Raw genomic sequence first — 14,560 nt, forward strand, 5'->3', positions numbered from 1 at the left:
TTTTGTCCCATGGTAGGAAGACCAGTTGGTCATTTTAACAAAATTAACATTGCCTAACAGAGCTAGTTTAACGGACTGGTGGTAGCTATAACATTTATTAGAAGTTGTGGCTTTGTAAGATGATATTTCCTACGAGTCATATTTATCGATGATATTTGTTAGAATTAGACGCACGTTAATAATATTTATTAGAACTAGATGCTCGTGGATAGTATTTATTAGATTTTCTAAAAAGAAAACTCATTGTAAACGGCTAATTCAAAGAAACCGGTCTGCCACTGCCTGTATCTGTATGGCATCGCAGACGACTCGCTCTCTCCTGATTTACCAAGGAAACAGTCATTTGTTTATGCAGAGAAGGGAGGATTTTAGGCGTCCAGGGTTTTAGCTCCGCCATCGCCATGGCCATGGCCATCCCCATCCCACCTCTATTCCTTCTCCTCCTCTAGTCTGCCGTCTACCCCGCAATGGCGGCCTCCTCCTCCTCCCGGCTCTTCGCGTCCCTCCACACCTCCTCCTCCCAGATCACCGGCCGCCCCGCCGCGGCGTGGAGGGATCCCCTCGGCCTACCCGCCCCCGCTGTCAGGGTCCGTTCTTGGAGGCGCTTCGCGGGTGCCCGCTGCGAAGTCTCGCTCGCCCCGGGCCGGCGGTTCAATGTCCAGCCTCGTCGCCGGAACTCCCTGCGCGGGAAGGCCTCGCCGCCGCCGGCAGAACGGCAGGTGCGTGCGTGCTCAGTATGGCGGTTCCCCGGGAACCGGGTCGCGGTACAAACAAGAACCGTTCTTTTCTTTGTGTTGTTGCAGATTTTTGGTTGATGTCCTTTCTTGATCGCCAGGTACCAAAATCCGGTTCTTTGGATGCCAAGCGGCTGCCGGATCTTGATCGCGAGACGGGGATTTCTGGTGGTCTGGATGCTGTTCGAAGTGGAATTTTTGTTTCAGAATGGAACCTGGAAGGTGGTACTGACGTGGTTCGAGTCACGGAGACTGGTTCTGGAATCGTTGGCAATGCAGAGGTAGAAGGGCACGATGGCAATGTGGAGGATGTTATGATATCTGGTGCAAGAGCATTGGCTGGGGAGTTTGATACCGGTGAATGTGAGGTTTCAAAGGATAGCTCATTGTCTCAGTTTCTAACATTTGAGACAAAGGAACCGCTGGCTGTGCAAATAGATAAGCCTCAATTGGTGGGCATTGCTTTGAGCGGTTTTGCAACACTGTGTGCTGCGTGCATTGTGCTCGTGGTGTCGAAGTTGATTTGGGGAGATGATAAGAAATATTTGCCAAGGAACATGTATGAAATTCTTAGGCCTGGGATGAATGAGGGTGAATTGGACAAAGGTGGCATCAATGTTGTTCCCAAGAATGTAAAATCTCCAGCAGATTTATTAGGGAGACCACAGTTAGATAGACGTAAATTGATGAATAACATCAACAGAGCTAAACGATCTAGAGAATTATGCACCCTCAGTAATGTATTTGGTTACTGTAGTGTTGCAAATTGTTGTGATGCAATTATAACAGAGATCAGAAGAATGGTAACAAATGTTCATATGTTATTTACAGAAATCCTTAAAGAAAGCAAAACAAGGAGACAAAATTATGTTTTGCTTCCACACCCTGTTTCTACCAATGGCCAAGTGGTTTCTGCAAGTCACGGTCAATTTTCTGCATGTCTCAGTGATATGTTGGGCAGTACTAAATTACCTGATATCAGTATATCCAATAATATTATTGAGGAAAGTGTGGAGTCATCCGTGGATTTCAAGAACGGTTCACATGACATGGACAGTAGTGTCAAAGATCAGAACAATGTTGGAGATATTGAATTACCCAAGACCACACCTACTAGTCATATGCCGATTGATGCAAAGAATAGTAAGCCCATGATAGATATGGCTGAAATAGAAGAATATAGTGATTCTCCATATGAATATATTCCTGATCTTATCCCATCATTTGAATTTGAAGGAAAAAGGAAATTTCCAGACATAGGTATGAGGAATGCGGATGACTTTTTTGGAATAAAATCATCTTCAGAGATCAGTAGTGACACGGAGGTGATTGATACCAATGATAATTCACACCAGTTTAGCATTAATGTTGTCTCAAAAGTAGCTGACAATTTGTCATCTGGTTATTCCAACATCACAGCATTTGAGTCAGAAAGTAAGAAAATACCCATGGATATTAATGGGAATGATCTAAATAACTTTCGAGATATTGAACCACCAAGCACTTTTGCAAATGATGATGTTCAGGCAGTTCAATATGAACAATTTTGTCATAGCATAAGCATGATAGGTAAAGAAGCTCATATAAATCCAGCAACTGCTGATGTTTTGACTACAAAATCACCTCAGAGAATCAGTGAAGAGCCTTTAGATCTGATGAGAGAGAATGTACAGTCCATTCAAGAACCATCTGGCTCTATTATGGATGACAAACATATAGTTCATGCAAATCAGATAAACAACATTGTAAGCGGAAGTCATGATGAAATACAGGCTAGTTCAGAAGCAGACAGTACTGGGACAATTGACAATGCTAGCACATCATCAGTTTATGCCCTGCCGGAAGAATCAATATGGCAAAGTGCAAAAAAGTTAACAAAGAACACATCTTACAACGAAGAACCTGAAGAATCTATTATAAAAAGGAAAATTAAAATGCACCAAGAAGTGTGCAAAGATAATGATGCTCAAACAAAGAACAATGTAGGAGGTGTACCTGAGATTGGTACTAAGGTTGATCCATCAAATGGTGTATGTAAAACTGAAAGAGTGGCAAAGAAACGGTTAAAGAAAATGCCATGCGATAAGGGAGTTAAAGTGCCAACACAAGATATTGTTCAAAGTAACAGCATGGCTGGTAAGAAAAGCTGTAGCCAGAATGTTAAAAGAACAAGGAACAATCTTAAAAGTGCACCTCGCAACCAAGGAGCTCAAACAAGACAAGAAATTTCAGAGACAGCTCCTATAGTAAATTTGCCTGATGATGCACCTAGAGCTGAAAACATGAAACCTTTTCATGGGTCAGGTTCATCAGGAGAAATTCGATCTCCAATGTATTCTGTAAGTTCCTTTTCAGTAATGTTGTTTAGTTAGACGCATAGAAGTTGATTATATTTGTACTGGATGATCAGAATGTTTATTGCCTACTAACATAATATGTTCTTATGGGGCATTTTTGTAATGCCCCATCAAGCATATGTTAATCAGTTTTTTGTACTGAAAACTTGAAGTCTTCACATCTGATTTGGGTTTATTTCAGCCCTTCCATTATATGACTTTGCTCAATTAAACACCTTTGCGTCTAAATAGTAGCTAATTGCCTGTTGAACTGATATATCTATGTTATATGATGGCTTTATATGAGGCTACAATGACGGTCAATTGTAATGATATTAACTATTAGGAAGAAGTCTACTTTTAATCCCTCAATTATTGCCATGGTCTTATTTTCATCTGTTGACTGCAATACTGGAAAAATTACATCCCTCATCTATTTCAAATTAGAAACTTTTGTTTAGAATCAATTGAAGACTTGTAAATTCAAAAGTCTTCAATTGATTCTAGGACTTTGAATTTACAAGCTCTTATTAGAGCTGTCTTTGTAAATTGGAAGTCTTCCATATAAAGTACTAATTTCAAATTTATTCCTGTTTGTGTCCGTTGACTATGTTTCACATTAGTTATGTCCATGCTGCTCTATTGCAGGATACATTTAATGAGGCTCAGCCAAATGGATTCAGTATTGGTACAATGAGGAAGGAAAAACCAAAACACAATTTCCAAGCTCTGGAAAGTGTGGATGCAGCAGCAGTAAAAATTGAAACCAATAAGCATGCTGACAATGTCAGGAATGAGAGAGCAATTGATTTTGACATATCAAATTTGGGTGTGACCACCCCCAAGAAAATGACAAAGAGGTAATTTCCTGGAAGGAATTTCATCTTTTTCAAAGTCAATGGCCACATATAATAACATTGAAATGGCACATTACTTGTTTGAAACCAATCATTGCATTTTCTCTGTACAGAAGGTCATTGAAGCGTAGAAAGTCTACTAATGGACTCAGAGGAGCCACTGATGTGCCATCGGATGTATAAATTATTCCAGTTATTCTCCTCCATGTATAAGGTTTTTTTTGGCAGAGTTGCACCTAGTTAATGTCCAACAAATTGCTCAGTGGGCGACTATGACAATATTGCACATGCAACCACCAACTAAGGATAAATCATATCATCAACCAAAGCAATAATAATCATCTTTGTGTTGCTAAAAGATGATCGAGTGAAACATGCTGCTGTAAGAAAAACTTGGTAATGTATTCCTTGACCGGATCTCTTTTTTAGTCCAACTGGATTATGTTCAATTTTTTACATTAGTCAATAATTCCTATTCCATTTGAACTGGAACTTCATTATGAAATTTATTCACCACTGTAGCATGCATAATGTGATTCCTAAACAATAATGTTCTAGAATTAATTCAGCTCAAACATTTTAAAACTTTGGCCACTAATTTTTAGTACAACAGTATGTGTATTTCTCCTGTTTTATTTAAAATTTTGGTCAATTTGGCATGAAAAGTACTTCAGCAGTACAATTTTTGAACACCAAACAATAATGCTCAGATTGGAGATTGTTGTCATGTCTAAACTGTAATTTGTTTCTCTGATCATCAAGAAATACTGGAGGAGGTATGTTCAGAATTAAGAACATGCTAAGTGTTATAAAAACTGAAGTTGTCATGGTTGGCATCACATACGAGCACAGGAGGCGGACGAAGGAGCAGGCCGAACACCTTGCCAGATAAGACAAAACATCCAGAATTAGTTTCAGATTAGTTAGCTGGTTTGATTAGTTGGAATTAGTTTCAGATTAGTTAGTTGGTTTGATTAGTTGGTTTCGTAGTTGGTTTGATTAGTTGGTTTCGTTATCTGGTTGGACTAGTTTCAGTGTAAGGCTAAAAGCAATCAAGACTTAATCTCTATTTGCTCATCTCCACTTCTCTATCTCTCTCTCCTTCCTGATCAGCAATTACGGATCAGCCGGCGACGAGGCTGCCCAAGCCTCGCCCTCCAGTGACGCAGTCGTACTATCTCCGGTCGTTGGCCGGAGCCAGCAACAGAAGTAAACAACTTCATTTGTTAGGCATTCCTATTGTGAATCAAACAATGTAGGCAAAATGGGATTCATATGCGAGTGATCCAGATTGTTACATTTAGCTCTCTGGAGTGATCGGTCATTTCGGGGCCCACAATTCTACATCATAATAAAATGGACAAAGGCTGTTATAGGTTAGGGTTCATAGGGAGTAAACACTGTCGGAAAGATAGTCGGGCGGCGATGGTTGCTAGGGATGAGAGGGGGACTTAGATTGGGGAAGACTAACTCTGATTTATTGCTTGATTAGAATGATGATAGAATCCATGCTTATATAGATGGTGAGACTTAATCCCTAGGTAACTAATTTGATCTAATCTAAATTTATCTCTTAATCCTATCCTATCAACTAACCGGCCGCTCAAGTACTACGTGTACTGTTCACTCGCCAGGGGGCTGGGTTCATGGGCCTCGATCCCTCGGACCCCACCTATGACACTACATCCCTCCTTTCGAGCAACTCACCCTCGAGCTGTAGTACTACTAGATTGACTTATACGACTCTATAAATAAAACCTAACATAACTTAAGCCTTTTACATCTTGGCTGGTGATACCATTATAACTTAAAAAATAAGTATGATAGAACTGTAGACCGCATCCTACTATTTATAGGTGGACCCCGTCCTTTACCTCGTAGAGATAGTAAAACTCTAGGCCAGATTAGGAACACGATGGTGCAACTAGAAATCGCATTGTAGGAATTGATGAAGGCCTTTGAAGCTATCAGATCTGGCCCATACTGACTGCTCGTAGCCCAAGGTATGATGGAAATAGGGCCATGTTTCCTTACTGATCCAGCAGTGCATTGGCCCAAAAGCAACCAATCTGGTTGGATTGAGTTGAACAGATCATGGAACCTTATCCTCCTTTCGTCCTGGATGTCGTGCCGCCGCAAAGATATGAGTGGACAGAACCGCGCCTGTTCCGTCTTCCTCCCCGCGCGATGCCCGCCGAGAATCAAGAAGCCACGCCGCACGTTCCCAACTACCGCGCGCACGAATCGCGCTTCTGTGCGTGCCGCGTCACCAGGAGCCTACGTCCACGCGTCTGCTCTGCACGCTAACGACCTGCTTGAATTACGTCTCTTGAATACATGCTGTCGTGGGTGCATGGATGATGGATGATGGCACGACACAATAGCCTCCATTGGGGAGGGCTGAGAGGATCGTGCCGTGGCTAGCAACGACATTGCCGTGCCCACCACAACCGTCTACAGATTACACTTCTCTTCCTTCTCGATTGGCGCATGCTCCGTCCTCATTGAGGCTACAAGTACCGTCAGGTCGGCCTGCATCCTTTTGAGGAGCTGGATGCACATGTCTCTAGGATCTTCGATCATGTCTTCAACAACTATTGCTCTGATACCAAGTTGTTATAGGTTAGGGTTCATAGGGGGTAAACACCGTCAGAAGGATAGCCGGGCGGCGACGGCTGCTAGGGATGAGAGGGAGACTTAGATTGCGGAAGACTAACTCTGATTCATTGTTTGATTAGAATGACGATACAATCCATCCTTATATAGATGGTGAGACTTAATCCCTAGGTAACTAACTTGATCTAATCTAATTTTATCTCTTAATCCTATCCTACCACCTATCCGGCTGCTACAGTAACCTATCTCTTAATCCTCATCCCTCGGCCTCTACCTATGACAAAGGCAGCTTGAACTTTTCCATCTATGATTCAATAGGACGATGGGCAGATATAGGTGAATCAAAGGTTTTTGGTTCAGACAATCAATGCTTTCCCTTAGCGTCGGTTGCAGCAGTGGAAGTTGGAAATTGGAACCAAACACTCTTGCACTCTTCTCTCCATTGTTGGTAGGTTTTAGATATTTCATTAGTTTGACAATAAGAACATGCCCATTTACCCAAGTGAAGGTGATGTGAACCTGGATTCACATCTGGGTAACACAACGTAGAGGAATTTTCAGGATATTAGAATGTGGAGATAGAAATACAAAGGGACAAGAGAACTAGATGAACTGAGACATATTGAGGTCTCAGAGATTTATCTTTTGCTTGGTGTATAATAGATGCATTCTATCCCTTTTATAGAGATGAGCAACCAGATTCTAGGGAACAATATCTAACTTCCTGACATGTCATTGTTGTGCACATGTGAACATCTATGCTACTGCTGCTGTATACCTGTTTCTTTTGCAGTAAAAATGCCCATGCTACCTAGGCTTTTTCCTGGTGTAGCCATTGCCAAGCTCTATCCAAAAATTTGGTAAGTCCTTGTGTCCTCCCTTGGTCCTCATGTGATAATCCATGAAAGGTGTAACTTTGCAGCACTATCTCCAATTATGAACTGGTAGGCTGGTAGCTGTTGATCAGTACATGAACTCTTACTCCATTACACATTGGCTTATTATCAATGCAAACACTAACAGTCTTACAGAGAGTGGATTACATCACGAGTTACCAAAATTGTTCAATCTTTCACTAAATTTTATCAACTACAAGAAAAATGCGTATCAACAGGCTATTTGGAGAAGCTTTAAAACTTTTTGGCTATGGTGTGCTGTGTAGCATCATGTCATGTCAGAAAAATTATGGGATAAATAAAATTTGTCATGAATTCCGGGGGCTTTTTAAGACATTCATGGGTTTGCATACCCAAAATTTTGAACAATTTTGTTTTGAGAAAAAGGAAAAATGATATGCCTAGCCATGTGGTAATCCACTATGGTTGGGACTTGGGACACACACTTATGTGCATAGTTGCTTGGCCTGCAATTAAGCATTCTTATGTTTTTATTGGTCAATCTCCATGTTAAGGATGTGGCATTGATACAACCAAACAACTTTGAGAATCTGAGGGACAAATTAATCTTCAAATAGGAAGAATATGTGCTTTAGTGTAAGTTCCACAGTAGTTAAAAAAAAAGTTATAACAAAAGTAGAGTTATTTCCTATTATACTAAATTACTAATGGATTATCATGCCTTGGTGTTTTGGGTTTATTACACAATAACATGATATGTATATACCCTTCAAATGGTTCGAATAGCAGTTACTCAGTATCTTGTTTATTTTGGTGATCTCCATGCATAAACTCTAAGCCACTAAGCCTGCATGAGCTTTGCTATTTCTTTGTGCGTATTGAGCTGACATAGATGGTTTTGAACTTTCCATGCCTTCTGTGTGTGGTAAGTTCGCTCAGATCCAGTCTCAGAATTTGCAGTGTGAAATGCATGAAAGATTCCCATGAAATTTTGGTGGACCATCAGACGTTACTTTAGTTGGTATCTATACTTTAAAACACAAATATATGCTCTGCAGATACCTTATCTATGAGGACTGCACTTGATATAAAACAAATTATCCATCAAAAACATGTGTTGCAACTTGCAACACTCATTGTAGTATGGTAAGTTTTTCTTCTGAAGCACTAATTCAAGTGAAGATTTGAGCAGCAATAAAATCTTGCAGCATCTCCAAGGCGCTGCCTTCTACACCTCCACCCGAAAATATAAACATTTATAAATTATTTAGCAGAGACTAAGGTTGAGAGAAAAGAATACGTCGCCCCTTAATGAGTAATGGATGGGGGGTTGGTGGGTAGATGGGGATAAAATGGGAAGAATTTTGGATGAGAAGTACTAACTAATGGATGGGACAAGTACTACTGTGGACAGTACCAAAAAATACTTATATTTTAGTGAAAATCAAATCATAGTAACGATTACATTTTGGAACACAGGGAGTATCTCTAGATGGGACACCATTTCTGATAAGCATTGTGCTCGGTAAGTTGCCACCGTAGAATAGCAAAATGACGTACTTACATCAAGTTCAAGTTTTTGTTTTAATTTCATGGATAACGAGACCTTGTGGGATTTCTTCTGATGTGTAATCCAACATAATTGACTTCTCAGGCTGTTTGGAGTAGCACATTTTTTTCTGGCACATTAACACATTCACAACTGGAAAAATGAAGGAAGATTACAGAGAGGAGCTTAGATGTCTACCTGTGGAGCTGCCAGAACTTGGAACTGGCAGGCTGAATATGACAGGTGATGGGTTTTCTTGTTCTTCCTGAATGCACTGGTTCTGTTTTGCTGAGGTTGCTGTGGATCTGAACTCAATGCAAGTACAAACACATGGTTTTACATCCATTGTGTTGCCTTATTGAACTTTGGGTAGCGATGTTTTCCATATATTTAGCTTGATGCTTGCATATTTAGATTCATCTCGCTAGATGCTTGCATATACTCTATTAATTCCTGCGTCTTTTAGAAAAATTATACTACCGACAAAAATGAGTGGTCATGGTTTTATTTCCGATGACATGTTGATGTTCAATGACCAAAGGGAGTATAGTACATTCACTACTATTTACTTGAAACATTGCAGCCACAAGCCTGTTAATTGATCATGTAATTGAACCAAAATGCAGCCATGGCCACCACAACCGTCGGGAAGTTTGTTCTGATCCCCTCACCGGCGTTGGTACGCCGGTCACGCCGGTGTGCGTCGCTGCGGCTGGTGTGCTCCTCTGCCCCGCCATCGCCATTGTCAGCAGCCGCCTTCCCGTCGGCGCTTCTCTTCTTTGACTTTGTGGATGGCGACATCACGGCGGCCTGAGGTGGTGGTGAATCCACGGTGGTCACGCTCGCCGTGGCCGCCTCTGCTGCCGCCGCCGGTGCCGCATCCGTCTGCTCCTGCACCGGCACTGAAAACGGCGAATTCCATGGGATCAGGTTCCTTGAGAGTCAACAAAGATACCATTTCTTTGTCGTCTTTGAAGACAGATGATCTCAATCCAATTGCGTGACCAACGCATTGCTGGATGCAAGCAAGAAAAATGGGTTTTCATGGCCAGCTGATTCTACCTTGGCAAGACGCGAGAGGCGGCGCATAGAGGAGGCATCCGGGTAGCGGCAGCGCCAGCGGGAGCGCGGGGAGCGCCGCGGCGAGACCGGCCAGCACGCGGACGCCGCCGCCGCTCGACGACAGCAGCAGCGAGCACAGGCAGCGCCGGCCGGCGTCGAGCGCCTGGTTCAGCGACGAGCAGCAGGCGCCGCTGATGTTCCCGCCAGCGGCGTCCTGCAGGCACGGCACCATGTCCAGCCCCTCGAACATGCCGCAGCACGACGTCGGAATCGCGTGCGCCCTCGCCGTTGCCGCACCAAGAGCTAGCAGGTGGAGGAGAGCAGCGGCTGCGCGCAATCTGCCGCGGAAGCGATGACGCTGCGGTAGCTTCACTGGAAATGTAATCATGTTAATCATGCTAGCTAATGATTAAGTACTTCGATATGATATATGCTGTCATGGTTAAGACTTAAGAGGAGGTTTATATAGGGCAGTGACAGCATCGGTCAAACGGAGACTTGCTGCCATTGCTTATTCTATTTTGAGGGAAATGTTTTGTGGAAAAACAATGCATATTTTTGCAGTTGACTCATGCTTAAGACGTGGCCATGCTCATGCATGCAATCGATGCATATGTTTGACTCCGCACCTACCCGTGATCCTTGCGCCATGCATGAGCGAGCAACAATCTAGAAAATTCGGTAAATTTGCTAATGTTTATCCTTTTTAAGGTACGTCCTCCCTCTATTAATCAATTAATCCATTTTATGTACCACTAATCGATGGATGGTCGATTTTATGTATATGTTTTATACGTTTATCTCAAGCTTCATTAAAATTTATATAACTTGGGGACGCTACAAGCATTGTGAAACTGAGCATTATATCCAACGCTGTAATACGGCGGAGTGAAGCGAGTTCAGGCTTACGAGCCGACAGGGTGATCTTTGGGGCTTCTTTAGGCTTTTTCGTCAAACGTCAAACAACGTATTTATAAATTCAAACAACGTATTTATAAATAAAAATAAAAATGGACTTAGGTCTTTTATATACGGTATTTAAATATGTAAAAGGTTATGTGTTCTTAAAAGATATAAAAACGCAAGGTTTTTTACGCAAAAATAAACTACCGTAAAACCTACAAAATCAATACTAAATTTAGATTAAAATTTTAAATTTTTGGCTACTAAGATCAAATCATCGGAAGAAACAGAGAACGAAACTGCATCAACGAGACTGTAGCAAACCTTGGCGAACACTAGATTTCGTTCTTATTTTGTGTACACAGCAACAGTTTGACAACACACACTTAGACTCATCCAACCGCATATATACAGGTACTACATGGGGATACCAGTAGCTGTGCACATATACGTATGTTCCTACTTATGCAGCGCCAGCACTGCACAGTGGTGCACTGGTGCTACTACTAGTACACGGGACGGGGGACACGCAAATTCATTCGAGGTCGTCGTCGTCGTCGGCCTGGTTGAGCCTCGCCGCCGTGGCCACCGCGGCGGCCACCCCGCCGGCCCTGGTGCGCGCTGCGGCATCGTTGTACTTCTCCGCCTGCGCCACCCTCGCCGCGTCCTCCATCCCCGCCACCTTGTCACCCGCCAGCTTCGCCGTCGCGTCCTGCACGTACGCACGCACGCACCCGCAAGGTCGCATCTCGTGGTGTCACGAACCCCAAGCTGACTGTACAACTGTGGTGGAAGGGTTTTTGCATGGCCTTACCGTGAGGAGCTCGCCCACGGTGATCTTGTCGTCGTCGCGCTCGGCCACGGCATTGGCGCGCGCCGCCGCCTGCGCCTGGTCGGTGAGGCCGCCGGGCATGGTGACGTCCGACTCCTGCGCCATCATCTCCGCCGCGCGGATGGCCTCCACGTCCGTCCTGTCCACCGGCCGGTTGTCCGCCGCCAGCGCCGTCGCCTCCAGCGCCTCGCCGACGGTTATCTTGCTCGCGTCCTGCTCTACCGGCTGGTCGGCGACGGAGTACTGCCCCACCACCTGCACGGCGTACGCACGCACGCACGGGCGCCCGGCACGCATCAATGAACTTGCACAGAGCTGCTTGTATGATTCCGAGCGAGAAGATAGTTGTGACGTGTGCGAGAGTACCTGGCCTGCGACGAACTCGGTGATGATGCGGCCGCCGGGCACGGCGGTCTGGGTGACGGCGATGCCCTGGTTGGTCGCGGCGTCGCTGGCCTGCCCGGGACGGACGGCGCCGACAGCCTGGTTGTACGCCGCGGCCGTCTCCATGGCGACCCCGGCGCTGTAGCCCCCACCGATCTCCTGCTGGACGAGAACGCCAGGCACGCTGTCCTCCGCGGAGCGCATGGCGGCGGCGTCCCGTGGCGCGATGGGCTGGTCGGCGAGCTCGCCCGTGACGGCGAACACGTGTCCGTACTTGATGGCCTCCGTCTGGCCCTGTTCCTGGGACTGGGCGTGGAGCTGGTCGCCCATTCTCGGCGGCTGGGCCTGCGCCATGGCTGCCTCTCTTGTCTCCTCTTCCTCCGGCAAGCAAGCAAGCTAGCTAGCTGCTAACACAAGCTCCGGTGGTGCTCCGGCGAGTCGAGAGGGTGATCGCGGCGGCCATTTTATCCTCGCGCGCCGAGGCGTGGGGCGACACGTTAGTCAGGGCGGGGCCGGGGTGGACGCGGTGATGCGGTGGCCGGCGAACGCACGGGACGGGGGACACGTCGCGGTACGGGCGCATGTGGTGTCCTCGTATCATAGACGAGGACGTGTCGGGGGGCGGCGCATGCGTGGTGGATCACTGGATATTTCCTGCTGCTGTACGCGCGTCACCATGTAACGGTCTCGTGCGTGGACACAACCTTGGAACAGTCCGCTTGCTGGAAGCGCCGGGCTGACTTGGGCCGTGTCGGGCTGGCACGGCACGGCACGGACCGTCGTGGAAGAAGTCCATTTTTGGTCCTTCAAACTGATGGCGAGTTTAAAAATATCCTTTGACCGGAAAACCAGGTATGACCCGTCCCTAATCTGTTATATCCCGTTTATCAGAGGTCCTAAGGCAGTATTGAGGCTGGTTTTGTGCGACGTGGCAGTTTGACTGGAGTCAACATGGCTGAGTCAGCAAGACAGTTTTGTTCTCTTGTGCTGAGTCAGACTGGTCATTGGTGGATAAAATCGTGCGTGCTCCTGGGCGGCAGTTGGTCATCTCTCTCCCCCAAAACCCTAGAGGGGAGACAGTGTAGGCGAACAAGAAGGTGGCTTGGAGCTAGGCTCGGTGGAGCTCGCGGCGGCACGGGACAAATCAGGCACAAAAAACATCAGGTACTCTCGGCGACACAGGATGGTTGATGTATGTAGTGGATTCCTCCCTGGATTTGAGTATCGTTGGTTGGTAGATCTGGTTGCTTTATCGGTTTTGGGGATAGCTAATAGTTGTTTAGTGGTATAAGTACTAGATCTGTTTAAATTTGGGGCTATTATATTATGTTTGCTTTGGAAACGTCGTGCTTGGATATGTACTTAGGACAATATAATATTTAGCTAAATTATTCTTTAATATCTTCTGCATGTAGAGCAGCTGTGCGGGCATGGACGTGTTTCAGACGCTTGTGGTTAGGTTTCATTTGAAGGGGGAATTTGTAACAAATGGAAGAGAGAAAGTTTATGATGGTGGCATAGAGGCACTCTCATATGTTGACAGAGATAAGGTGTCCCTTACTGAGATATTATTGCATTTACGTGAACACTGCAACGTGATGAATGGCACAATGGTGCATTGGCTATTTCCTAGGAAAGATTTGAGCTCTGGACTGCGTGCTCTTTTGGATGATAAAGTTTGTCAGTACATGTCTGATTGTACTACTGAGGGTGGTGTTGCTGACATATATGTAGAAGAGACAGAAATAGTTGATCTATGTGATTGTTCAGATGATGGTAGTGACAATGAGGTAGACATGGAAGTGGACAGTGAAGAAGATTCTAAAGACATGGTAGTAGATGATGGCGGAACAAAGGGTAAAACTTTGCATAAGTCGGCAAGTGCTGATGATGGAGCATATAAGGGTAAAGGGCTCAAAGAAGTGATAGAAGCTGACAGGAAGCTAGTGCTATATCAGCTTGAGTTAGAATCTGTTGAGCGCCATCCACCTTTAGATAGTGAAAGTGACAATGATTACGTTCCTAGAGATGAGTGCCCATTAGATGATTGCGAAGAAGCTACCGAGATCGAGAAGCACTACAAGGAGGTTAAGAGGAAGGTAAAGGCTGGTGAACTCGAAAACATGGACGATATCTTCTTTGAAGGACAGAGGTCAGAGCCTACTATACAAGTAGGTGCTGAGGAAGATGGGAACGATACCCCATATGCTGGCACAGATGATGAGGAGTCTACTGAAGAGATTGGTACTGATGGGGAGCTCATACCCAAGGAAAACATTTTTCCAAGATAAAAGAAGAGCAGTGCTCCTGTGTTTGAGTTAGGAATGAAATTCAACTGCAAAAGGTAGTTCAAGAAAGCTATTACCACCTATGCACTTGCTGAGAGGAAGGTGATCAACTTTATCAAAGATGACAAGGAGAGGGTTAGGG

At 44.8% G+C, this 14,560-nt stretch overlaps 3 protein-coding genes across 4 annotated transcripts; 1 reads left to right on the forward strand and 2 right to left on the reverse strand.

Annotated features, from left to right (window-relative positions):
• Positions 1 to 344: 344 nt before the first annotated feature.
• On the forward strand, positions 345 to 9,695 carry LOC102711627. Of its 2 annotated transcripts, XR_005812015.1 has the most exons (6): positions 345 to 719; positions 836 to 3,073; positions 3,719 to 3,930; positions 4,041 to 4,323; positions 9,055 to 9,192; positions 9,576 to 9,695. XR_005812015.1 is itself a non-coding variant. In XM_040524952.1 (4 exons), the coding sequence occupies exons 1-4, from the start codon at positions 468 to 470 to the stop codon at positions 4,108 to 4,110; spliced, it is 2,772 nt and encodes a 923-aa protein (XP_040380886.1). In that variant the 5' UTR covers positions 345 to 467; the 3' UTR covers positions 4,111 to 4,680. The 2 variants fall into 2 exon arrangements, 1 of the variants encoding a protein (XP_040380886.1); XM_040524952.1 differs by lacking the exons at positions 9,055 to 9,192; positions 9,576 to 9,695 and having other exon boundaries at positions 4,041 to 4,680.
• Positions 9,307 to 10,431, reverse strand: LOC102711358 (non-specific lipid transfer protein GPI-anchored 31-like). The gene is made up of 2 exons (XM_006656887.3): positions 10,012 to 10,431; positions 9,307 to 9,851 (listed from the first exon to the last, which is right to left on the reverse strand). The coding sequence occupies exons 1-2, from the start codon at positions 10,406 to 10,408 to the stop codon at positions 9,544 to 9,546; spliced, it is 705 nt and encodes a 234-aa protein (XP_006656950.3). The 5' UTR covers positions 10,409 to 10,431; the 3' UTR covers positions 9,307 to 9,543.
• Positions 10,432 to 11,248: 817 nt separating this feature from the next.
• On the reverse strand, positions 11,249 to 12,583 carry LOC102711077 (late embryogenesis abundant protein D-34-like). The gene is made up of 3 exons (XM_006656886.2): positions 12,113 to 12,583; positions 11,729 to 12,001; positions 11,249 to 11,626 (listed from the first exon to the last, which is right to left on the reverse strand). The coding sequence occupies exons 1-3, from the start codon at positions 12,482 to 12,484 to the stop codon at positions 11,450 to 11,452; spliced, it is 822 nt and encodes a 273-aa protein (XP_006656949.1). The 5' UTR covers positions 12,485 to 12,583; the 3' UTR covers positions 11,249 to 11,449.
• Between the last annotated feature and the right edge of the window lie 1,977 nt (positions 12,584 to 14,560).

Source organism: Oryza brachyantha, chromosome 6, assembly GCF_000231095.2.
Source record: "Oryza brachyantha chromosome 6, ObraRS2, whole genome shotgun sequence".
Classification (NCBI taxonomy): domain Eukaryota; kingdom Viridiplantae; phylum Streptophyta; class Magnoliopsida; order Poales; family Poaceae; genus Oryza; species Oryza brachyantha.

Bases quoted from the DNA above. Each gene is read 5' to 3' on its own strand.
- LOC102711627 (XM_040524952.1), top strand. From the start codon at position 468: ATGGCGGCCTCCTCCTCCTCCCGGCTCTTCGCGTCCCTCCACACCTCC. The intron at 720-835 runs GTGCGTGCGTGC...CTTGATCGCCAG, and splicing joins CGCCGCCGGCAGAACGGCAG to GTACCAAAATCCGGTTCTTT. The intron at 3,074-3,718 runs GTAAGTTCCTTT...GCTCTATTGCAG, and splicing joins TTCGATCTCCAATGTATTCT to GATACATTTAATGAGGCTCA.
- LOC102711358 (XM_006656887.3), bottom strand. From the start codon at position 10,408: ATGATTAACATGATTACATTTCCAGTGAAGCTACCGCAGCGTCATCGC. The intron at 9,852-10,011 runs GTAGAATCAGCT...CGCCGTTTTCAG, and splicing joins GCCTCTCGCGTCTTGCCAAG to TGCCGGTGCAGGAGCAGACG.
- LOC102711077 (XM_006656886.2), bottom strand. From the start codon at position 12,484: ATGGCGCAGGCCCAGCCGCCGAGAATGGGCGACCAGCTCCACGCCCAG. The intron at 12,002-12,112 runs GTACTCTCGCAC...TACGCCGTGCAG, and splicing joins CCGAGTTCGTCGCAGGCCAG to GTGGTGGGGCAGTACTCCGT. The intron at 11,627-11,728 runs GTAAGGCCATGC...GCGTACGTGCAG, and splicing joins CCGTGGGCGAGCTCCTCACG to GACGCGACGGCGAAGCTGGC.